Source organism: Lissotriton vulgaris, chromosome 7 (assembly GCF_964263255.1).
Source record: "Lissotriton vulgaris chromosome 7, aLisVul1.2, whole genome shotgun sequence".
Classification (NCBI taxonomy): domain Eukaryota; kingdom Metazoa; phylum Chordata; class Amphibia; order Caudata; family Salamandridae; genus Lissotriton; species Lissotriton vulgaris.
In genome coordinates, this window is record NC_141695.1 from 328,680,056 (window position 1) to 328,705,046 (window position 24,991).

At 50.7% G+C, this 24,991-nt stretch overlaps 1 protein-coding gene across 1 annotated transcript in view; it reads right to left on the reverse strand.

The window, feature by feature from the left end:
- Nucleotides 1-24,991, reverse strand: part of LOC147701495 (transient receptor potential cation channel subfamily M member 4-like) — a 1,534,183-nt gene that overhangs the window by 18,152 nt on the left and 1,491,040 nt on the right. Inside the window, exon 24 of the mRNA XM_086929348.1 lies at nt 3,232-3,325. Within this exon, the coding sequence (XP_086785474.1) occupies nt 3,232-3,325 (94 nt within the window). The remainder of the gene's footprint in view (nt 1-3,231; nt 3,326-24,991) is intronic.

Consider the following 24,991-nt stretch of genomic DNA (forward strand, 5'->3'; position numbering starts at 1 on the left):
TGAGAACAATATCCTATATTCGGTCAGCACTGCCCCATACACATGTATGCATATAATTATGTAGTGGCATTTATATAGTGCAAAGTTTTCTGTGAAGCAAAAGAGCCCTGTACATGACACTAAGGACCAGGATAGGATTTTCAAGATCATGCACATTAAGTGGGGTTTACACAAATACATTTGATACATTTAAGCATACGGAAAATACGTGATTTGCTATCACATGACACTGAGCATCCTGCAGAAGCCAGAATTCTAATCTGGGTCTCCAGGTTTCAGAGGCAGCACCTCAAGCCACTAGGCAACATCTCCTCTTTCTTTGGGGATTTAGATGAACCTAACGAAGCTTCATTACATTTTCTTAGAGAGACTCAATAGCCTGCCAATGAGGACGTAAAGGGGACTCACCCTATAAGAGTATTTCCTAGCTGGATTATCAAGCAAATGATTCAGTAATCCCCAATCTATAAATGAGAGCACAAAGAAAAAAAGATAGGGGCTCAGGAGGTGAGGGAAAAAGCTTCACAAATGAAACAGGGGGAGAGGTAGGGGTAAGAACAGCAAGTCTGGCATGGTAGCAGGGCTAGGCATGTTGTAGAAGGAGAATGGACTGAAGAAATTGCAGATGAATGGATTGATGGAATGGCAGACAGGAAAGTGTGGATGGGTGAGGTCTGCATTTCTCCAAGCAGTTAGAACCAGTGCTAGCAAGACCTTAATGTTCAAAGACAAAATCTTCTATAGTCATTCCTGCAGTTGTCAGATTGTGCTGAAAGATGTGTGTAGGTGACAATGGGGAGACATGCTTATTGATCTGAGGTGCAGGCTACCTTGGTTTTTTTCATTTTCATAGAGTCTTCTCTGTGGACACAGTTTCTTGCAAGTGTTTATATCTGGTTACCATCATATCGGACCCGGTGTCTGGCTTCCTTGCCTCATTTAGAAGTGTACTGCACCTTCAGCCTGGGTTGCTGGATTTGGCCGAAGCGCACTGACATTGAGTTGGTGGTATACACAAGTATCAACATGGGTTCATAAATGGGCAGAAGAAGGGTGAAATTTGCATGGCACAAAGCAGGTAGAGACTGTTTGTTAGAGACTCTCTGGCACACGCTCTGTAGCGACCAGTCTGCAGTATCTTTATTGTGGGTTGCTGGAATAGGCAGAATAATAATTAGCTTTGGTTGGTATTTGAAGATCTGACTTCCTCGTGCCATGTATTGGTGTAGAGTACCTTCTGCACAATTAGGTCAAATGAACCAAAGTGTGTTAATGTTTGGTTAGAGTTAGTTGGGGCCCTAGATCATTTACGCCAATGAGACATATACCATCCGGTACAAATTACTGGAAAGGGCAAAGGAAGTTGAGACTGATAGCCTCTGGGCACGACTTTGTGTTCCTTGCCTCTCTGCAGCTTCAGCACAGGTTGCAAGAATAGACAGAAAAAGATTGTTCCTTCTGCATGGGCTACAGAAATGAGCAGACTATTGGAGTTGGTTTGCCTTTGAGCATGTCTCTGTATTCCACACCCTAATGGTAGGTGTACAGGGCCTTCAGCATGGGCTGCGTCAATGAACAGAATATCGGTGTTTGGTTGCCACTGGGCAAATCTCGGGGCTCCTCGCATCAGCAAGAAGTATAGAGAAGCTTCAGTAATGATTCCAGAAATGGGCAGATAAACTTTGGTATTGTGTTGCCATTGGTCAGATCTATGGATTCCTAGGCATAGTTGCAGGTTACAGAAGCTTCAGCATGGGTTGCTGGAGTGGACAGTACATTTGGTTGTTGGATGCCAATGAATACATCTCTAGTGTCCTTGCAGCATTAAGAGGTGTAGAGTGCCTCAAACTCTGGTTCCAGGAATGGACATAACATTTGCGTTAGATTACCCGTGGGTAGGCTTCTTGGCTCAGTGTCGCAGGGAGGAGTGAACTATCAATGCAGGTAACAGAATGGACCATTCTGTCTTTGGTCACAAACAGACAAATAGCAAGTTTGCTTCCTCTTCTGTTAAAGCCATGAACATTGGAAGCCAGATGGGGGATAGTTGAGCTCCTTGAGCCCTTCCTAGTTCACAAGTGTGTCCCTTTGGGAAAATATGGACTGGGGCAGTGTATGCAAATGAGAAAGGGTTAATAAGGAATGTGTATGCACCACGACTTGCATTCCTCCATTGTTGCTCCCTGTGTAAGGGTCAGTGGCTCACACCAGATCCATGGGCGTTGTGTTCCATGTAAGTTGCAGGAAACTCCATGCCAGCTCCAGGGTCATCAGATTAGTCTCCGGGATCTTGTTCTTCTAAAGAGTGCACCAGATTCCTACAGAAAAGGGCGCACTACTACTTCTTCTAGTCTGTGAAAGACAACAAAAAGCCTTATTCATTGGGCAAGGCAGGACATTCTACTAGCAACACACTCCTCACCACTTCTCCCAGAATCAGTCCGTGCCCAGGTACCCTCTAAAGCTGACCCAATGCAGACGAGACCCCTTCACACCTGAATGCATTATCACGTCACATTATCTTCTGCAGTCACACCATGGTCTGCCCAAAATGTGTAGGGTCATGAAATGCAGACAGACTCTACATACCAGAAAGCCCTGATATAACCCCTAGAATTTCCAGAAGAACTGGGCTCACTATACCAGAAAGGTAAAACGACAACCCTTCAGCCCCTGTGGTTCAGAAATGTTGACTTTCTACATCTGAATGCCCATATAGCAACCCTTCATTTCCCGAAGATGTCACCCCTCTCACACCAGAAAGACGAAGTGCCCCCCCTCCATCCCCCCCAGTGACTTATGTACAGTGGACATGGTCCCTTGTAGACACGCATGGGCAGGCACCCACATAATCTCCTACAAGAAGAGGGCTGCCAAAGCCTTTATCTACAAAATTACTGCCCCCTCCCCAGCAGAAATAACCTCTTCCTCACTTGCATGTGCTGGTATTACCCCCTTCATCTCGAGAAGACATGGTGCTACCCTCCTTGAGGCCCCCTGTCTACAACCTGAGATGTAGTCTTACACCATGCTCACCCACTCCTGAATGCCAAATAGTTAAACAATTGACAATTCCTTGGCTCTTTCCCCGAGGTCAATATATTACTTTCGGGGTGCTAGCTAGATGCTTGCACCGAAGGTGGGGGAGGGGAGGGGGGGTGCACAAAAAAAATTAATCTTTGGACAAAATCAGGAAGAGGTGCAAAACGCGCCACTCCCATTCACTCTTACCTTTCTTCAAGGTTGGCACTGGGCCACCTTTAGTACAATCACTCTGTGACAGGTGCTCCACCATCCAGGACAGGGCGCTGGTGCAGTAGTCCAGCTGCAAGAGAAGACAGAGAATAAATGGAGTCAGTTCACTGCATACTTTTCTGAGCCTTGCACCTGTTTATATCCTGCTACTAATTATTTATGACTGTGATAATGTATGATTCTTATGTTATTCTCTATTTTTAATATAAAGTGCTTTAATATCTTTAGGTAATGCCAGCGCTATATATATAACTGCATACAATTAATAAAGGGAGATAAAAAAAGCTCAAAAGTACTTTTTGGGTAGCATTTTCACTTATGTATGTTACACCGTGTACACTTACGCATGTTTAATTTCTTATGTCTGTGAGTACCCCTGAAAAGTTGTGACACCCACTGCTTCCTAGAAGTATTTGGAAATATCCATAATTGGCAATTTTAAGTTCCGAATTGAGCTGTCAACGTGTTAACGCCTCACAGTGAAGATATGCAAATATTGTGGGCGCCTCGAGTTCTTTATGTGCATTTCTATCGTCAAGTTACACACGTTTGAGTGGACAATCTAGTACCAAAGAGGGAAATGATCACCTTTTCGACTTGTTTCATTAAAACTGTGCAGGACGAATGAGGAGGCTCATGGGATAAAAGTCTAAGCTGGAGGAAAGCAGTGAGGACAGTGGGTAGCGCAAACGAATGCCCCCCGAAGATATTCATTGACCTTGGGCTGAGTGGGCCCCCTTGATGGGCTAGGAAGCCCCTGCACCGAAAGGGCCTGTTTTACGCCCCTAAAAGGAGATTGATTGGAAGCTAGAGCAACAAATGGAGTGTGTGCTCTGTTGGGAATGGAGGACAGCTCGTCAGCGCGGCCCTCACCAATTGGGGTGGCGGGGAGGGGGGCATGTTAGGGAGAATGAAACAATAAAAAAAACAAGCATTGGAAATGCAATAGGGCTCGCATTAGGAAAGTTTGAGCTATTGGTCTTATAAATGAGATTTTTTTTATGTATGTGTTATTTTTTAAAATAGCTAAATTAATAGCTTTGTCATTTACAATGCCGATAGTTATAACTTTTGCAAATGTGACAGCTATAGCATTTGTAATGCAACATGTTTTGTATTTACATGACTTAGATGTATTGATATTACAAATAAGAATGGCTTTTAATTTTTAAAAAATAATTAATACTTAAATAATTTATTTAATTTGTAATGGCAATAGCTTAAACTTTTGTAAATAACTTTTGTGAAGATTATGTTCAATGTTTTTTATTGTGACGAAAATCCAAGAACAGAAGTGAAATATTAACATCTTTTTGTGATTTGTAATAAAGCGTGAAAGCTTGAAAACAGCTTGAAACATTGAAAGAACATATTTGAACCAGTGAAGCTGTGGTTGTGCTGAGTGATGCTGTGGTGGAGCTTAGTGGGTGCATTGGTGGAGCTGTGTGGTGGGTGCATTGGTGGAGCTTAGTTGGAGCATCGGTGGAGCTGTGTGGTGGGTGCATCGGTGGAGCTGTGTGGTGGGTGCCTCCGCAGAGCTGTGTGGTGGGTGCATCGGTGGAGCTGTGTGGTGGGTGCTTCGGTGGAGCTGTGTGGTGGGTGCATCTGTGGAGCTGTGTGGTGGGTGCATCTGTGGAGCTGTGTGATGGGTGCCTCAGTGGAGCTGTGTGGTGGGTGCATCGGTGGAGCTGTGTGGTGGGTGCATCGGTGGAGCTGTGTGGTGGATGCATTGGTGGAGCTGTATGATGGGTGCCTCGGTGGAGCTGTATGGTGGGTGCCTCGGTGGAGCTGTGTGGTGGGTGCATCGGTGGAGCTGTGTGGTGGGTGCATCGGTGGAGCTGTGTGGGTGGAGCTGTGTGGTGGGTGCATCGGTGGAGCTGGGTGGTGGGTGCATCGGTGGAGCTGTGTCAGTGGAGCTGTGTGGTTGCTGCATCGGTGGAGCTGTGTGGTGGGTGCATCGGTGGAGCTGTGTGGTGGGTGCATCGGTAGAGCTGTGTGGTGGGTGCCTCGGTGGAGCTGTGTGGTGGGTGCATTGGTGGAGCTGTGTGGTGGGTGCATCGGTGGAGCTGTGTGGTGGGTGCATCGGTGGAGCTGCGTGGTGGGTGCATCGGTGGAGCTGTGTAGGTGGAGCTGTGTGGTGGATGCATCGGTGGAGCTGTGTGGTTGGTGCATTGGTGGAGCTGTGTGGTGGGTGCATCGGTGGAGCTGTGTGGTGGGTGCATCGGTGGAGCTGTGTCGGTGGAGCTGTGTGGTGGGTGCATCGGTGGAGCTGGGTGGTGGGTGCATCGGTGGGGCTGTGTCGGTTGAGCTGTGTGGTGGCTGCATCGGTGGAGCTGTGTAGTGGGTGCATCGGTGGAGCTGTGTGGTGGGTGCATCGGTGGAGCTGTGTCAGTGGAGCTGGGTGGTGGGTGCATCGGTGGAGCTGGGTGGTGGGTGCATCGGTGGAGCTGTGTGGTGGGTGCATCAGTGGAGCTGTGTGGTGGGTGCCTCAGTAGTGCTGTGTGGTGGGTGCCTCGGTGGAGCTGTGTGGTGGGTGCCTCAGTGGAGCTGTGTGGTGGGTGCCTCGGCAGAGCTGTGTGGTGGGTGCATTGGTGGAGCTTAGTTGGAGCATCGGTGGAGCTGTGTGGTGGGTGCATCGGTTGAATTGTGTGGTGGGTGCCTCAGCAGAGCTGTGTGGTGGGTGCATCGGCGGAGCTGTGTGGTGGGTGCTTCGGTGGAGATGTGTGGTGGGTGCATCTGTGGAGCTGTGTGGTGGGTGCACCTGTGGAGCTGTGTGGTGGGTGCCTCGGTGGAGGTGTGTGGTGGGTGCATCGGTGGAGCTGTGTGGTGGGTGCCTTGGTGGAGCTGTATGGTGGGTGCCTCGGTGGAGCTGTGTGGTGGGTGCATCGGTGGAGCTGTGTGGTGGGTGCATCGGTGGAGCTGTGTCGGTGGAGCTGTGTGGTGGGTGCATCGGTGGAGGTGGGTGGTGGGTGCATCGGTGGAGCTGTGTCAGTGGAGCTGTGTGGTTGCTGCATCAGTGGAGCTGTGTGGTGGGTGCATCGGTGGAGCTGTGTGGTGGGTGCTTCGGTGGAGCTGTGTGGTGGGTGCTTCGGTGGAGCTGTGTGGTGGGTGCATCTGTGGAGCTGTGTGGTGGGTGCATCTGTGGAGCTGTGTGGTGGGTGCATCTGTGGAGCTGTGTGGTGGGTGCATCTGTGGAGCTGTGTGGTGGGTGCCTCGGTGGAGCTGTGTGGTGGGTGCATTGATGGAGCTGTGTGGTGGGTGCCTTGGTGGAGCTGTATGGTGGGTGCCTCGGTAGAGCTGTGTGGTGGATGCATCAGTGGAGCTGTGTGGTGGGTGCATCGGTGGAGCAGTGTCGGTGGAGCTGTGTGGTGGGTGCATCGGTGGAGCTAGGTGGTGGGTGCATCGGTGGAGCTGTTTCGGTGGAGCTGTGTGGTTGCTGCATCGGTGGAGCTGTGTGGTGGGTGCATCGATGGAGCTGTGTTGTGGGTGCATTGGTGGAGCAGTGCGGTGAGTGCATCAGTGGAGCTGTGTGGTGGGTGCCTCGGTGGAGCTGTGTGGTGGGTGCATCGATGGAGCTGTGTGGTGGATGCATCGGTGGAGCTGTGTGGTGGGTGCATCGGTGGAGCTGTGTGGTGGGTGCATCGGTGAAGCTGTGTAGGTGGAGCTGTGTGGTGGGTGCATCGGTGGAGCTGTGTGGTGGGTGCATTGGTGGAGCTATGTGGTGGGAGCATTGGTGGAGCTTAGTTGGAGCATCGGTGGAGCTGTGTGGTGGGTGCATCAGTGGAGCTGTGTGGTGGGTGCCTTGGAGGAGCTGTATGGTGGGTGCCTCGTGGAGCTGTGTGGTGGGTGCATCGGTGGAGCTGTGTGGTGGGTGCATCGGTGGAGCTGTGTCGGTGGAGCTGTGTGGTGGGTGCATCGGTGGAGCTAGGTGGTGGGTGCATCGGTGGAGCTGTGTCGGTGGAGCTGTGTGGTTGCTGCATCGGTGGAGCTGTGTGGTGGGTGCATCAGTGGAGCTGTGTGGTGGGTGCATTGGTGGAGCTGTGTGGTGAGTGCATCAGTGGAGCTGTGTGGTGGGTTCCTCGGTGGGACTGTGTGGTGGGTGCATCGATGGAGCTGTGTGGTGGGTGCATCGGTGGAGCTGTGTGGTGGGTGCATCGGTGGAGCTGTGTGGTGGGTGCATCGGTGAAGCTGTGTAGGTGGAGCTGTGTGGTGGGTGCATCAGTGGAGCTGTGTGGTGGGTGCATTGGTGGAGCTGTGTGGTGGGTGCATCTGTGGAGCTGTGTGGTGGGTGCATCTGTGGAGCTGTGTGGTGGGTGCCTCGGTGGAGCTGTGTGGTGGGTGCATTGGTGGAGCTGTGTGGTGGGTGCCTTGGTGGAGCTGTATGGTGGTTGCCTCGGTGGAGCTGTGTGGTGGATGCATCGGTGGAGCTGTGTGGTGGGTGCATCGGTGGAGCAGTGTCGGTGGAGCTGTGTGGTGGGTGCATCGTGGAGCTGTGTGGTGGGTGCATCAGTGGAGCTGTGTGGTGGGTGCATTGGTGGAGCAGTGTGGTGAGTGCATCAGTGGAGCTGTGTGGTGGGTGCCTCGGTGGAGCTGTGTGGTGGGTGCATCGATGGAGCTGTGTGGTGGGTGCATCGGTGGAGCTGTGTGGTGGGTGCATCAGTGGAGCTGTGTGGTGGGTGCATCGGTGGAGCTGTGTCGGTGGAGCTGTGAGGTGGGTGCATCGGTGGAGCTGTTTGGTGGGCGCCTCGGTGGAGCTCTGTGGTGGGTGCATCGGTGAAGCTGTGTGGTGGGTGCATCGGTGGAGCTTAGTGGGTGCATTGGTGAAGCTGTGTGGTGGGTGCATTGGTCGAGCTTAGTTGGAGCATCGGTGGAGCTGTGTGGTGGGTGCATCGGTGGAGCTGTGTGGTGTGTGCCTTGGTGGAGCTGTATGGTGGGTGCCTCGGTGGAGCTGTGTGGTGGGTGCATCGGTGGAGCTGTGTGGTGGGTGCATCGGTGGAGCTGTGTCGGGGGAGCTGTGTGGTGGGTGCATCGGTGGAGCTGGGTGGTGGGTGCATCGGTGGAGGTGTGTCAGTGGAGCTGTGTGGTTGCTGCATCGGTGGAGCTGTGTGGTGGGTGCATCGGTGAAGCTGTGTGGTGGGTGCATCGGTGGAGCTGTGTGGTGGGTGCCTCGGTGGAGCTGTGTGGTGGGTGCATCAGTGGAGCTGTGTGGTGGGTTCATCGGTGGAGCTTTGTAGGTGGAGCTGTGTGGTGGGTGCATCGGTGGAGCTGTGTGGTGGGTGCATCAGTGAAGCTATGTGGTGGGTGCATCGATGGAGCTGTGTGGTGGGTGCTGTGTGGTGGGTGCATCGGTGGAGCTGTGTGGTGGGTGCCTCGGTGGAGCTCTGTGGTGGGTGCATCGGTGAAGCTGTGTGGTGGGTGCATTGGTGGAGCTTAGTTGGAGAATCAGTGGAGCTGTGTGGTGGGTGCCTCAGTGGAGCTGTGTGGTGGGTGCCTCGGCAGAGCTGTGTGGTGGGTGCATTGGTGGAGCTTAGTTGGAGCATCGGTGGAGCTGTGTGGTGGGTGCATCGGTTGAATTGTGTGGTGGGTGCCTCAGCAGAGCTGTGTGGTGGGTGCATCGGCGGAGCTGTGTGGTGGGTGCTTCGGTGGAGATGTGTGGTGGGTGCATCTGTGGAGCTGTGTGGTGGGTGCACCTGTGGAGCTGTGTGGTGGGTGCCTCGGTGGAGGTGTGTGGTGGGTGCATCGGTGGAGCTGTGTGGTGGGTGCCTTGGTGGAGCTGTATGGTGGGTGCCTCGGTGGAGCTGTGTGGTGGGTGCATCGGTGGAGCTGTGTGGTGGGTGCATCGGTGGAGCTGTGTCGGTGGAGCTGTGTGGTGGGTGCATCGGTGGAGGTGGGTGGTGGGTGCATCGGTGGAGCTGTGTCAGTGGAGCTGTGTGGTTGCTGCATCAGTGGAGCTGTGTGGTGGGTGCATCGGTGGAGCTGTGTGGTGGGTGCTTCGGTGGAGCTGTGTGGTGGGTGCTTCGGTGGAGCTGTGTGGTGGGTGCATCTGTGGAGCTGTGTGGTGGGTGCATCTGTGGAGCTGTGTGGTGGGTGCATCTGTGGAGCTGTGTGGTGGGTGCATCTGTGGAGCTGTGTGGTGGGTGCCTCGGTGGAGCTGTGTGGTGGGTGCATTGATGGAGCTGTGTGGTGGGTGCCTTGGTGGAGCTGCATGGTGGGTGCCTCGGTAGAGCTGTGTGGTGGATGCATCAGTGGAGCTGTGTGGTGGGTGCATCGGTGGAGCAGTGTCGGTGGAGCTGTGTGGTGGGTGCATCGGTGGAGCTAGGTGGTGGGTGCATCGGTGGAGCTGTTTCGGTGGAGCTGTGTGGTTGCTGCATCGGTGGAGCTGTGTGGTGGGTGCATCGATGGAGCTGTGTGGTGGGTGCATTGGTGGAGCAGTGCGGTGAGTGCATCAGTGGAGCTGTGTGGTGGGTGCCTCGGTGGAGCTGTGTGGTGGGTGCATCGATGGAGCTGTGTGGTGGATGCATCGGTGGAGCTGTGTGGTGGGTGCATCGGTGGAGCTGTGTGGTGGGTGCATCGGTGAAGCTGTGTAGGTGGAGCTGTGTGGTGGGTGCATCGGTGGAGCTGTGTGGTGGGTGCATTGGTGGAGCTATGTGGTGGGAGCATTGGTGGAGCTTAGTTGGAGCATCGGTGGAGCTGTGTGGTGGGTGCATCAGTGGAGCTGTGTGGTGGGTGCCTTGGAGGAGCTGTATGGTGGGTGCCTCGTGGAGCTGTGTGGTGGGTGCATCGGTGGAGCTGTGTCGGTGGAGCTGTGTGGTGGGTGCATCGGTGGAGCTAGGTGGTGGGTGCATCGGTGGAGCTGTGTCGGTGGAGCTGTGTGGTTGCTGCATCGGTGGAGCTGTGTGGTGGGTGCATCAATGGAGCTGTGTGGTGGGTGCATTGGTGGAGCTGTGTGGTGAGTGCATCAGTGGAGCTGTGTGGTGGGTTCCTCGGTGGAGCTGTGTGGTGGGTGCATCGATGGAGCTGTGTGGTGGGTGCATCGGTGGAGCTGTGTGGTGGGTGCATCGGTGGAGCTGTGTAGTGGGTGCATCGGTGAAGCTGTGTAGGTGGAGGTGTGTGGTGGGTGCATCAGTGGAGCTGTGTGGTGGGTGCATTGGTGGAGCTCTGTGGTGGGTGCATTGGTGGAGCTTAGTTGGAGCATCGGTGGAGCTGTGTGGTGGGTGCATCGGTGGAGCTGTGTGGTGGGTGCCTTGGTGGAGCTGTATGGTGGGTGCCTCGTGGAGCTGTGTGGTGGGTGCATCGGTGGAGCTGTGTCGGTGGAGCTGTGTGGTGGGTGCATCGGTGGAGCTGGGTGGTGGGTGCATCCGTGGAGCTGTGTCAGAGGAGCTGTGTGGGTACTGCATCGGTGGAGCTGCGTGGTGGGTGCATCTGTGGAGCTGTGTGGTGGGTGCTTCTGTGGAGCTGTGTGGTGGGTGCATCTGTGGAGCTGTGTGATGGGTGCAACTGTGGAGCTGTGTTTTGGGTGCATCTGTGGAGCTGTGTGGTGGGTGCCTCGGTGGAGCTGTTTGGTGGGTGCATCGGTGGAGCTGTGTGGTGGGTGCATCGGTGGAGCTGTATGGTGGGTGCCTCGGTGGAGCTATGTGGTGGGTGCATCGGTGGAGTGTGTGGTGGGTGCATCGGTGGAGCTGTGTCGGTGGAGCTGTGTGGTGGGTGCATCGGTGGAGCTGGGTGGTGGGTGCATCGGTGGAGCTGTGTCGGTGGAGCTGTGTGGTGGGTGCATCGGTGGAGCTGTGTGGTGGGTGCATCGGTGGAGCTGTGTGGTGGGTGCATCGGTGGAGCTGTGTGGTGGGTGCATCGGTGGAGCTGTGTGGTGGGTGCCTTGGTGGAGCTGTTTGGTGGGTGCATCGGTGGAGGTGGGTGGTGGGTGCATCGGTGGAGCTGTGTCAGTGGAGCTGTGTGGTTGCTGTATCGGTGGAGCTGTGTGGTGGGTGCATCGGTGGAGCTGTGTGGTGGGTGCTTCGGTGGAGCTGTGTGGTGGGTGCTTCGGTGGAGCTGTGTGGTGGGTGCATCTGTGGAGCTGTGTGGTGGGTGCATCTGTGGAGCTGTGTGGTGGGTGCATCTGTGGAGCTGTGTGGTGGGTGCATCTGTGGAGCTGTGTGGTGGGTGCCTCGGTGGAGCTGTGTGGTGGGTGCATTGGTGGAGCTGTGTGGTGGGTGCCTTGGTGGAGCTGTATGGTGGTTGCCTCGGTGGAGCTGTGTGGTGGATGCATCGGTGGAGCTGTGTGGTGGGTGCATCGGTGGAGCAGTGTCGGTGGAGCTGTGTGGTGGGTGCATCGTGGAGCTAGGTGGTGGGTGCATCGGTGGAGCTGTGTCGGTGGAGCTGTGTGGTTGCTGCATCAGTGGAGCTGTGTGGTGGGTGCATCAGTGGAGCTGTGTGGTGGGTGCATCGGTGGAGCAGTGTGGTGAGTGCATCAGTGGAGCTGTGTGGTGGGTGCCTCGGTGGAGCTGTGTGGTGGGTGCATCGATGGAGCTGTGTGGTGGGTGCATCGGTGGAGATGTGTGGTGGGTGCATCAGTGGAGCTGTGTGGTGGGTGCATCGGTGGAGCTGTGTCGGTGGAGCTGTGAGGTGGGTGCATCGGTGGAGCTGTTTGGTGGGCGCCTCGGTGGAGCTCTGTGGTGGGTGCATCGGTGAAGCTGTGTGGTGGGTGCATCGGTGGAGCTTAGTGGGTGCATTGGTGAAGCTGTGTGGTGGGTGCATTGGTCGAGCTTAGTTGGAGCATCGGTGGAGCTGTGTGGTGGGTGCATCGGTGGAGCTGTGTGGTGTGTGCCTTGGTGGAGCTGTATGGTGGGTGCCTCGGTGGAGCTGTGTGGTGGGTGCATCGGTGGAGCTGTGCGGTGGGTGCATCGGTGGAGCTGTGTCGGTGGAGCTGTGTGGTGGGTGCATCGGTGGAGCTGGGTGGTGGGTGCATCGGTGGAGCTGTGTCAGTGGAGCTGTGTGGTTGCTGCATCGGTGGAGCTGTGTGGTGGGTGCATCGGTGAAGCTGTGTGGTGGGTGCATCGGTGGAGCTGTGTGGTGGGTGCCTCGGTGGAGCTGTGTGGTGGGTGCATCAGTGGAGCTGTGTGGTGGGTTCCTCGGTGGAGCTTTGTAGGTGGAGCTGTGTGGTGGGTGCATCGGTGGAGCTGTGTGGTGGGTGCATCGGTGGAGCTGTGTGGTGGGTGCATCAGTGAAGCTATATGGTGGGTGCATCGGTGGAGCTGTGTCGGTGGAGCTGTGTGGTGGGTGCTGTGTGGTGGGTGCATCGGTGGAGCTGTGTGGTGGGTGCCTCGGTGGAGCTCTGTGGTGGGTGCATCGGTGAAGCTGTGTGGTGGGTGCATTGGTGGAGCTTAGTTGGAGAATCAGTGGAGCTGTGTGGTGGGTGCATCGGTGGAGCTTTAAAAATTGTGAGTCTCATGCATGAATTGTGTGTTCGCACGTATGCTCCCCCGTGTGCTGCTTGTTCATTTTTTAAACTATTTTGTAACTGCCCGCTTGGGCCTAGCAGCTGCAATTTGCTGCTGTGACACTCCTTTGTTAGAACGTACTTTTTCACACCTTATGTTTATGTTTTTTTCTTCGGTTGACATCTCCAAGGGTGTTTGCCATTTTGTGGGGGGGTAAATTAAGACAACCAAAATGTCTGCACTAGCACATGCTTATTGAGGCATGCGTAGTGTAAATCAATGCACTTTTATTTATTCATTCGTTTTTTTCCCAATGCTGTTTAACATTTTCCCCAGAAACAAGTGGCAAAGCTAAAAAGCAAGATCAATTGACTTTAGCAAAGCTTGTAAATTCTTTCAAAAGAGCATCTTGAAAAAGGCTATGAGCAGCTGTGTGCCACTAAGTGGAAACCCTGTGATGCGCAGCCCGTTAAATAGCTGCACACACTCACCCACAAAGAGGTTTGTTAGCAGAGGGTACTTTACATAATGTTCCATGCATTTGATAAAGATCCAGTGAACTGAGTCCTATCCCCCCACCAATAACCAATTACACTCTCAGTCATCCAATGGCAGAAGAAATAGTTCATACACTCACCCCACCCACATGGTTGGGCGGAGTCACACGTGAAATGTATCTGAGCGCAGATCAGTCTTATTTAGATTTCCTGCACGATGGCTGCATAGTGTTTTTGTACTTTCTTATTTTATTTGCAAGAAACCAACATTGAAAGTGTGCAAGATGAGAGCCATAGCGTAAAGCAGCCTGGTATGAGAATGTAATTGGCAGAATATTGTCTGAAATAAAAAATTCCATCCTGAATATTGTCTACAAATATATCGGCGATAGCAGATAATAGAAAATCCAGACCCAGTGCGACACCAGGACAATATGTATAACAGATAATATATTTCTATACGATATTCTGACATGTGATGGGGAAGATGAGGAGAGATGGGGGAAATGGTGGGAAACAACTTTGGCTGCTGCACAACATGGCTTTCAAACTGCGGGCTGCAGTCCCTAAGGAGCCATGGAGCTATTTAAGGGGGAGTGTGGCGCAAACAGAAAGTAAAATTAATAATAATAAGACAATGAGGATACAGCCACCATCTCCTCACTCCTGAGGGCCTGCTTCCTGCCCTAAAGCACAGCACACATTAGGGAAGCATAATGCAGAATTCTCTGTCCTGCACTTAAACCATGTTATGTATGTTATGTCATGTCATGTTATGTTGTTGGTGGGGAGGGGGGCGGGGAGAGGCTAGAAGGGAAGAATAGGGGAGAGTAAGGGTGACGAGAGACGCACGGGGAGCAGCAGCCTTTGATGTGCCGGCCGGCCGTGGGCAGTAACTAATTTGGCGGAGGAGAAATGCCAGAGCGCACGCTGGGGTAAGCTTGTAGGGGGAGGCTGGTGGCTTTGATGCTGTGCACGCGCTTTTTCACGGGCAGAGCATCAAATCGCCGGTTTAGTTAAGCTCTGGATAAGTCCCCAATATGTTCGACATCTGCAATGCTTGCGCATTGGCAGAGGTCGAGCCCTAAAAACTACTGCACCACTGCATCCCTCCTCCACCTCTCCTCCTTGTCACTCAGCACTGCTGGAACAGAACAGGACAGGAAGCTCACCCAGGCTCCCTAAGCCAAACACAGTGCTGCAGTGTTGTGCTTGGTAAGCATTCAGGCTCCCCTGAGCAAATCACAATGCTGCAATGCAGTGTTGTGATTGGTCTGAGCGCCGCAATTATGTGCTCAGCCAGGGAATGGGACCCTGGCATGTTCTTCACCCAGGCTGTAAGAGAACATGCTTAGTGCACATGTATGTTTGGCCGGACCCACACGGCTGGCCAAACATTCATGCACCCTTGCAAAGTGTGCTCACCACTCCCCCTGGTCCTGTGTCAAAGCAGTCCCGCCCCGCCCTACAAAGCTGCCACAGCAGGACAAATAAAATGATAATAACCTCAAATTATTATAATTTTATTTTTCCATTATTTCGCTGCTGAACAGCAGTGGGGCGACGCTCTTCCACCTTAGCGTCAGAGCCACCACTGCAGCTGGTCAGTGTGCGCTCCACAGGCAGGGGTGCTCAGTGTCCTTGAGCATTAGAACAGTGGTCCTTAAACAAGACAGTAATATAGACTTGAATTGGTACTAAATTACGAGTGTCCAACCGGACAATCAATGTAATAAATCAAAAAAATTTAAAGGGGCAAAAATACAAAACACAGCAATAACATGGGACACAATCCTGCATCCTACATGAACACATGACAAATACATACCAACGGAGCCTCGGAAGGGGGAAGTAAGACGCAGACAATGCCCGGTGCAATTAGCACTGATACCCCACCGTATGGAGGCTCATGATGCCAAAAAGAACTTTTGCAGCAAGTCTCTCAATGTAGATACTTCGGAAATAGACAATTAGGCACATATTAGCCTTTTTTGTGTAATATCACTTTTCTATAAAAACCAACCGAAATTTGTTTTCGGAGGACGTGAGTAAGGTGGGGATCTGTGCACCCTGTCCTGAAGAAGAAGCCTAGCTTCGAAACATGTTGACAACGCACACATGAGGTGTTGTACATTAACATACAAAACACCTCACAATCACCCTTTTAACAGTGCCAGCACGGGGCCCATTAAAGTTTTTTGCAGACCCTACGTGCCAGGTACTTATTAAACCTCACACCATCACTTTTTCAGAACTCACCGCTCACATAATAAAACACAAAAACCTCACACACACCACACATAGCCAAAAATTAAAGGTGCTCCCACGTAGTCGTTGGTTAGAAGCACGCCGCATCCCGTAGAGCGTTGCGAAGACCCCAATGATGAAGCATGACACCAAGGGTCCTTTTGGTGTGTGAGGGGTATTTAAAGAACACAAAGTGCTCCCCACCATTGTAGGGACCACTGAAAAAACTTCTCATTTGTGGATTCTTTTTGTTTAATAAAGTCCGCCAAGGGAGAACGGATCCACCTTGTCTCTAATCTCTCCCCCTTTTGTTATATTTAGATCGTGGGTACCGTCAGAAAACTACACACCTGTGTCTTCACATTATGACAGACAGTATGCTCTTTGAGCAGGAAGTACTTCAGCAGGGTTAGCAAGCGGTTGTCATTCTCTTATTACTTTCGATTTTGAAGCAGGTGCAAATATCATGCTTGTACTCAAACTAATTCTAGTTTAAAATCCTCTTTAAAGGTAAAGTCGGATTTTAGATTACAATTTTGAAAATGCCACTGTTGGACTTGGGGTCTCCAGATCACATAGGGTAGCCTGGCGCAGTATAGGAAGGTCAAACCAAAAGGCAAAAGTGTAAAGCTTGCATCACACCCTGCAGTAACTCAACATCCATCCATTCAAAAACAACGCTACACCAGTTTTAGGAAAATACAGTTCACTTTTATAAAAGAATTCTGAATACTCTCACTTATTTCATCTGTCAGTTTTGTCACTATTCACATCAAATATTCCACCATCAGTCTCTTTGCATCAATAAAAAGAAAACTTAACATTGCATTGCATTTGATGTTACACTTTCTCCTTCAGGATAAATGATCCCAGCAATTCTCACTTAGTACTAGAGTTCCCAGGAAGACACCTTGTAATTTTTACAATACTCTTTAGCCTCCCCCTTTTTAGTGGAACAGGTTGGTGCCTCTTCCCAGCAATGCAATATTCTCACATGTTCCTTTCAGTAGTATTTGTACAGGCAATAATACAATTGAAATCAGATTCAGTTACCCCTGTGAAACAAAACATCTATCATTCACGGCCAGTACTCTGGAACTTGAGCAGATAACCCACGATTCCCTGGCTTCTGTTCCATGGCTTCCAAGGTCAAACAGTCGTTATATGCTTAGCCAGTCTCTTGCCTCTGAAGTATGGTTCCTTTTATTACTTATGGACCCCTGGCTCCCGTTTCCTCATCACCAGGGATCGACATTCGACCCGTTAGTAACCTCACCACGTTTGTGTCCCGCCAGAGCCCCAATTCCCAGCTTACTTGTAGCTTGAAGTATTGTTCCTTGTTCTCTTACTGCCACAGGGAGTCTCCGTTCTCACCGTCAGACTCCCAGCGGAAATACAAGCCCTCACACTGGCTCCTCACAGAAGCGAGCCGCCCCTGTTGACACCTTGGTGCGTCAGCTGAGGCTGGGGAACTTCCTCGGATCGCAAGACGATGTTCTGTCGTTGAACGGCGTTTCCTGTGCAGAAGGGAAGTCACTTCAGTACGGCGCTGCCTTCACTGAGAGTGCGCAGAAAAGGGGTCACTGCGGTGCGACACCGCCTACTCTGGGAGAGAGGCCTTCCCTCCACTTGACTTGCGCAGTTTGAGGAACGCTACCCTCGGCGACGCCCCCACAACGAGATTCTCCTCAGCTAGGCGATTGCCGGGTGGCCAATTTCCCCTTACGCTAGGCGCAAGTCACAGGGCCTCACAGGAGAATGCCCCGGCCCGCTGTCACAGGCGACATTTACTCCACAGCGGGGCCCCTACGGAGGTGTTCCCAGGGCTCAGCGACAGGATGACCTCCCAGCGCTCCCCAGCACCAGTGATCCTGGGTAAGTGAACAGGGTTACCACTTTATAGAAACCTTATCAGTCAAGTTGTTGCTGGATAGAGAGGGCGGGGAATCTTCTCAGCCTCTACTCCTCAGATGCAACCAGACAGTGTCCCCAGGCCACACTCACCACTACAGCTCTCCCTTCGTGTAGTGACACCTGAGCCAGTCTCTGAAGAAGCTTATCTAAGCGGGACCAGATCTATAGGTAGGGGAGGGGAAAACAGCCGCAGGACAGCAACTCCTAAGAGAAGTCAATCCCCGCCTCAGCCACTATCTCAGCTGGGTCAGTTCAGCAGGTAGGAAGGCAGATTCACCGCACTGGCAGCAGTCCTTTAGAACCATCAACCCAGACAGGATCACCCTTCCCTATTCACAGCAGACCGCACTCCAGTCAGTTCTCTGAGAATACTTCTAAAACAGCCGCCCTGGTTCTGAACCTTATATAGGCTGACCTCAGGGTACCAGAACCAGCTAGAAGGTTCTAGAGTATCCCTATGTTAACCTATGGGTCCCTTTCCTGAAGTGACCGTTATGGCAGTTACTGGCCACCATTTTGGGTAACTAAGCTTGCCCTCAGAAAAGGAGGGATTTCTAGGCCTATGAGGAACCATGGGGTCAAGGAGTACCTAAACCCCAGGTCAACACCTAAAAATTCCAGTGGACATCAAAAATGAAAGGATTGAGGGGCAAAAAGGGGACAAACATAAATAAATAAATAGGAGGGACCACCCAAAGGGCTGACAGGTCTAACAGCCACTTTGAAAAAATTACTGATTACGGGCGGGTCGGGCCTATTCTATCAGCTGGGTTAGGCCACCACTTAAACTGAACAACAATTGTATCTGTGATCAAGTATTTTAATGTAACTTGACTTTTATCCTATCTTCTGTTTTTTAACAATTATTTCATTATTGCATTATCGATAAACACTTTCCATATTCGTCTGACAACAGTATCCGAAAATTGTGCAACAGCTTTTTTCACAATCCTAAACAACATATACTCATTCTAAATTAAATCAAAATAGCAAAACATTACTGTAAATCAAAAACAAAGACATTAACCCAGTAACCAGAGGATTGCATTCTGGTATATTCCTTTTTAGGTCTCGTCTATGCAACGCGTATGCGCTGCTTAGGAAAGAGACCTGTAGCCATCGATTGCCTTTTTCAGGCTAAAACGTGCACACGTTCCATTGCCTTCAAAGGCAACGCATGCACGTGTGGAGATTCCCTTGCAGGAGCAAGCACCACCATATGGTAGCAATTATCGCTCCTGCAAGGGAATCGCGCAGGCCCTCCTCCTCCCCCCTGCTGCAGCGCAAGCTTGTTTATGTTGGATCATACCCTAATCACTGACCTCTCGTACATTTCTGTTACGCCGGGTCCCCACAACCTCTGCCTGTTACACACTCTTGCCAGCACCGGAGTGTAATGTGCTGCTACGATATCCAACCCACTATTGTAATTGGGGTGCTGGGGCCCGCTCTCTCAAGGTTTCCCACAGCGGTACGATTCAGTCCCCAATGTGTTTTTATGCCCCTTGCTGACGGACCTTCTCACCTTGTCTGAGGGCTTTAATTCACAGCATGTTGCTCCTCCACTTGCTGTATTCCGCTCTGTTTGCTTCTCCGGGTGGCTGGCCGTACGCCTACACAGCACTTGGTTGTCGCGCCCAACGGCTCAGCCGGGATGCATTCCTCGCCACCCTGACCAAGTCATGGCACTATCTGTGTGGGGGGCTCTGGTGCTATGTGCCGGCAATTGGCCGTGCTCTCCCACACAGGTTTAAGATTTCGGGGTCTGAACCACTGGTTGTGGATGGGCACCACCAGTTCTTTTAATATCCCCCCCAACAGTCAAGTACACGGCGTGGCACCTCCTCCGCGTGGCTTTTCTCTCCATGCAAGTCCGTGGCTTCACCGTTAGGTCTGAGCCCCGGCGCGGAGCACAATGTTCCTGTGTCTTCCTGCAAGCTGGACACCTCCCTGATCACTCCTCCGGCTGCGTCGTCCCGGGCCACGATCACTGATTGCTGAGTCAGATTAATTTGGGGATTAATTGCTGGCGGGCACTAGTTTGCATTGTAGCTGTTTTTTTAAACCCATAAAATGCACAAATAGTTTTATCTAGCAATAGCACACTTACCCGAATGAAGGGGAAAGTAGTATAATTAGGTATGCGTGTGCCTTAATAAACAGCAATAATTAAAGCATCTGCTTTTCAGAAAATAGTTACTTCCTAATGATTCCTATTTAGAGCGCAAGTCTTGATGACTGTAGTGACTTATAGGACAGTAGTGAAGCAGCCCCTCCCCTGAGGCTGCCTTAGCACTCACCCCACACCCATCCATCAGAGGCGTCACCAGTCAGGTGCCCCTGCAAGTAAAAGGGGCCGGCGCAGTTGCTCTTGCCCAGATCTACCTGCAAACCCTTGTGTGTGCCAGTTACTTCAGCAGCATGTGGGCCTAGGGCCCAAGACTCCAAACCATAGGGGATTAAAGAGCTTCATAGATGGCAAGTTCCCTCACACTTACGTTACACCGGAGTTCGATAAGCAATGTGGGCAAGGGCTTCCCCGACCATGTTTCTTCATGCTATGCAATCGTGGAGGATTCCAGAATAAATAACCGTCCATCCAGATGTATCCTTTTTAAAAACCGTGGAAAGCATCCAAGTCTTCCAATAGAGGCCGTCTGATAAAAGAGGTGACCAAAACTAGTAGCAAGGGAAGCGATGTGGCCTAAGGGCTAAAGCTGCTGACATTAGCACCAGGGAAACAGGTTCGAATCCCAACCTTGGCTCACCATCCTGTGATTCTGGGAAAATTACTTAATCTCCTGGTGCCTAAAACATAATGTGTAAGATCTTGTTCTCTTGGAAAGTGCTCTTATGCCCCTGGGCCATGCATGTGCAAAAGAAAACAGCAAAAAATTAAAAAATAGCATAAACCCCTAGATTCAAGTTAGAGCCAATCAGATAATAATAATTGAATACACTCCATCTACAATTGTGTACTATGGGACTCATTAGCCAATTATTGCCAACTCAACAAGACACTCTGAAAGAACAAACTCTACTAAGGGTTACATAAAGACAGTTACCTGCTGCTAGACTGCACGCCAGGAATGCTGTATTACACATGGCTAAATGATCGTGATGATCTGGTAAAACACAGGTATCACGAAAGCTAAATTAGAGATGTTTAAGTAATGCCATAGAAGGTGACACAGTGAGTGAGAATGTTCCTCTCCAGCCCACCCTCTAAGTGAGTCAAATATGCCTGCAATTAAAAAAAATGTTCAGGCTCAAAACATACCCATGAGTCATTCAGATTCAAAGGCCCAAATTAAAAGACTACAAAGCCATGTCAATGTTATTCTAAAGGTCCTATCAAGCTGTAAATCAATGTTTCCAAGAACACACCCTTGGTGTGCTATGAGAGGGAAGATCTGCTGTTGCTCTACCACCCTGTTGTTTAAAGGGGTTAGCCCCTTGTGACAACCCCCATGCAGAATCTGTAATAGTTTTTGTGATGCACACAGGAAAGCTGGGTACTGGCCACACAGTTGAAAATTAGACCTGATGCTTAGAGTAGAGAGGTTGGAAGCCCATTCATCTTTATTTTGTAGAGTGACTGGTATGTTCACAAAAATTATGTGCATACGTTTCTTCAATATCGATCTTTGGACTGAGAGCCTCTATTCCCGCAGCCTCAGCCTTAGAGTCGCCGACGCAGCTATCAGTGAAATGGGTGCCATTCTGCTCCATCATCATCCTCTAGCTTCCCACTCACGCACTCTGGCCACATCACATAGTGTCAGGAACCGAACCTCTGGGGGCTGTCCACAAGCAGCAAAAGCTGTCAAGATCCACACCTCCAAGGTCCATCTTGTTTCCCCTGATAGCCTTAGATTTGCATATTGCAATATTCTGTTTGGCAGATGTGAGCCTGGACATAAAATGGCCTCTTACATTGATAGGCTGCAGGTGCTAGTCTGACTTGAACATGACATGCCCACCTCCTGTGAAGCTCTCAAATGTACTGGCATGCTGCTAATGGGAGGGGTCTGTCAGAGCCTGCACTGGCCATTCTGTATAGGGGCTAGCAATCTGGCAGATGTGTCAACAGAGGCTCATGAGGCTCAGCAGGTGTTCAAGTAGGACCCCCTAACGCACCTACAGCTGTAGAAGAGAGGTGCTGGCATGGGAAGAGCAGGCAGGCATAAGCATCACGTGGCAGGAGCTGCACACAGAGAGGGAACCCCGAAGGATGATAAGATGTACTCTGTCGGAACCCAGAGAGTCAGCCTCCCTCCCTTCCACTCCACGGCCACCAAGATCATCTGCGGCGTACCCCAAGGCTCATCGCTCAGCCCAACCCTCTTTAATATCTACATGAGCCCCCTCAACCCCATCGTACGTAAATACACCCTCATTATCATCTCATACACCGACGACACCCAGCTGATACTCTCCTTCACCAAAGACCCAGCTACCGCCAAACTCAACCTCCAGGAAGGAATGAAAAACGTCGCTGAGTGGATGAAACTCAGCCGTTTGAAACTGAACTCAGACAAGACAGAGGTCCTCATCCTCGGACCACCCCCGTCCGCCTGGGACAACTCCTGGTGGCCCACAAAACTGGGCACCCCACCGACACCCACTGACCATGCACGCAACCTGGGATTCATCCTGGACTCCTCTCTTACGATGATCAAACAAGTCAATGCCATCCCATCTTCATGCTTCAACACCCTGCGCATGCTCCGTAATATCTTCCGATGGATACCTACCAGAACTAGAAAGACGGTCACCCAGGCCCTCGTCACCAGCCGACTGGACTACGGGACCGCACTATACGCAGGAACCACAGTCAAACTTCAGAAAAGACTCCAACGCATACAGAACGCATCCGCATGACTCATCCTCGACATCCCCCGCCACAGCCACATATCAGCCCACCTGAGAGACCTGCACTGGCTCCCCGTCAACAAAAGGATCACATTCAGGCTCCTCACCCACGCACACAAAGTGCTCCACAACATAGGCCCTGAATACCTCAACAACCGCCTCATGTTCTACACTCCAACACGCAAACTCCGCTCCGCCAGCCTCGCCCTCGCCACCGTCCCACGGATCCGCAGAACCACCGCCGGAGGAAGATCATTCTCCTACCTAGCGGCCAAAACGTGGAACTCCCTCCCCACCCACCTACAACTGACCCAGGACCACCCCACATTCAGGAAACACCTCAAGACCTGGCTCTTTGAGCAGTAGCGGCACTTCGTCCCCCCCCTTGCCCCCTCCCCCCCTGCGCCTTGAGACCCCCACGGGTGAGTAGCGCGCTCTACAAGTGTATTGATTGATTGAGCAGGATTCCAGGAAGGCAGCATGCCACAAGGCAGCAGATTAATGGAGGGACGCGAGACACTACTCACGCAGGGCAGCCCTCCTTCGACAGGGTGATGGGGTACAATGAAAGCAGGGTCAGATTGGGATCAGAATTAGGCCCTGGCACTCCCAAAAAAGTGGGCCATATTCCCCATCTGCTGGGTCTCACTGGAATCTGGCTGGTTATTTTTTGTTATGGTTTTTTATAGCGTGAACTCGGTCCAAAGTCATTAGAGTTGTGAGCACCAGTTACATTGCACAATATCAAATTCATTTTCATTACGGAGATCCAGTTATGTGCCCAGAATCACAGAATGTTGAGCTGACGCTGGGACTCGAACCCAGTTTAAATGTCTGCAGCTCTGACCATGGCGCAACATTCAATTACATGCAAATCTCTCATTTCCCCCAACATGGCCTAAAAGACACTGGGGCTGAGGTGACAGCACGTGGCTGCTAAGGAGGCCACTCCTTTTACCCATTCCCCAGCCCATTATAGTGCCTATTTTTGACATTTGCTTCCATGAGTTCCTCATCTGGACTCAAACTTCCTTCGCAATTTAGCTCCCTGCTTCATCTCATAAGCACAATCTATTGCAGATCAGCCAATATAATTCACTAAGCCATAACTATATCATTGGCCTCACAGATGTGATTATAAGCACTAATAAGTCAGTTAAATATGATTTCTCTCTGTAACCCTGGAACATTCTATTATGCTTTCTGTGGAACTCGCTCGCCCATGCATGAATTCACAGAATTATTTATCCCTCTGTGCACCTATGCCCCAGTCATCCATCTGTTCATTCATCTATTTGCGCTGTAATCCACCCATAGATCCACCTATGGCCTCATTCTTGCAAGGTCTCACTCCTCCATCTGCACGACCCTACATGCAAAATAGTTAATCAGTGAAAAAACATTACCATTTTAAGAATGCCAGACATATTGTCAGGTTTTACAAGGGCTTGTCAGTGCAGGAAGGCATTTAAAAGGAAGGCGCCCTGTTGTGGCTCCCTGTTGTGGCCAGGCAAACCTCGCAAGAAAAACAAGCATTGGCATAGCCAATAGGTCTCGCCTTTGGGACCTTGTAAGTTAAAACAAAAACTGAAGTGTAAGACTTCATGTTTACATTTACTGCATCCTAAATACGAAGTAAATGTAAACGTGAAATCTTATACTTACTTACAAGGTCCCGAAAGCGAGATCTATTCACAATGCCAATGCTTGTTTCATTTTGCTCTACATAGAGTGAATTCCTAGTAGCACACTTAAGGGGTTAATATGAAAGGAACTCAGCCACCTATTTCTTTTTAGAGTTGCCCAAGTTTGATCACTATTTAGTCCAGACTCACTAGTGCATAGTCAGGTCAAAGCATTTCAAAATTCCTTTTCTACTTTGGGTTATCTTCAGGACCAAGGCTGGTCTCTGAACCTTTACTGGACTTTCAAACTGAAAATAATAAAAACAATAATTAAAAAACGTGAGCTTTGCTTTCCTCTGACTTTATAAATAACCACCTCTTCTTTTACCCTGTCCTCTTCGGTTTCATTTGTTATTCAATTAGCGACTGTTGTTAAAGAATATTTAAGTATTCAGAAAGGCCAATTGGTGTTTATATTTGCTTCATTTCTTTAAGTTCATTTTGGGAACTATCGTTTGTTCTATAAATAAGGAAAGAAGAGAGAGAAAAAAAACACAGGTCCCGGATTTGCACAAAAACAGTCACAGCACCAATTGTTAGTCACCTAAACTTGTGACTTTAAGATACCCACAGTTAGCGCTTTCTGCTTATTGCCACTATTTTTACTTCAACCTTTAAAATTGCATTTCTCTGGTTTTACTGATTAGGGTATTGTTGTTATATAGTCATATTATTAAGTTTCACTCTATTTTTATAAAATGGTGTGGGATATAGTTTGTGTTGTGTTTTTACTTTTTTACTGTTTGTGTGCTGCATAAATGCTCAACACAGTGCCTTACGTTAAGTCTGACTGCTTTTGTGTCCAGGGTACGGTAGTGGTTCGCCCTGTTAAGGATAGTGGCTGTTGCTTGAGAAGGGTTTTTGCCCTCTCAATCAAAAACCCAATTTCTTACACTAACAAAAAAAATCATCTGATTTGTGAAAGAAATAGTAAACTCAAAAGAACTTCATCACATGAATTTCCTGCATTATACTATTTGGAGGAATACCAATTATAAATTATTTTTGCTTCTCTGGGCAATGTTTTGATGTAATTGTCTTAGTTTGAAAATACCCATTAGCATACATAATATCCATCATTTTC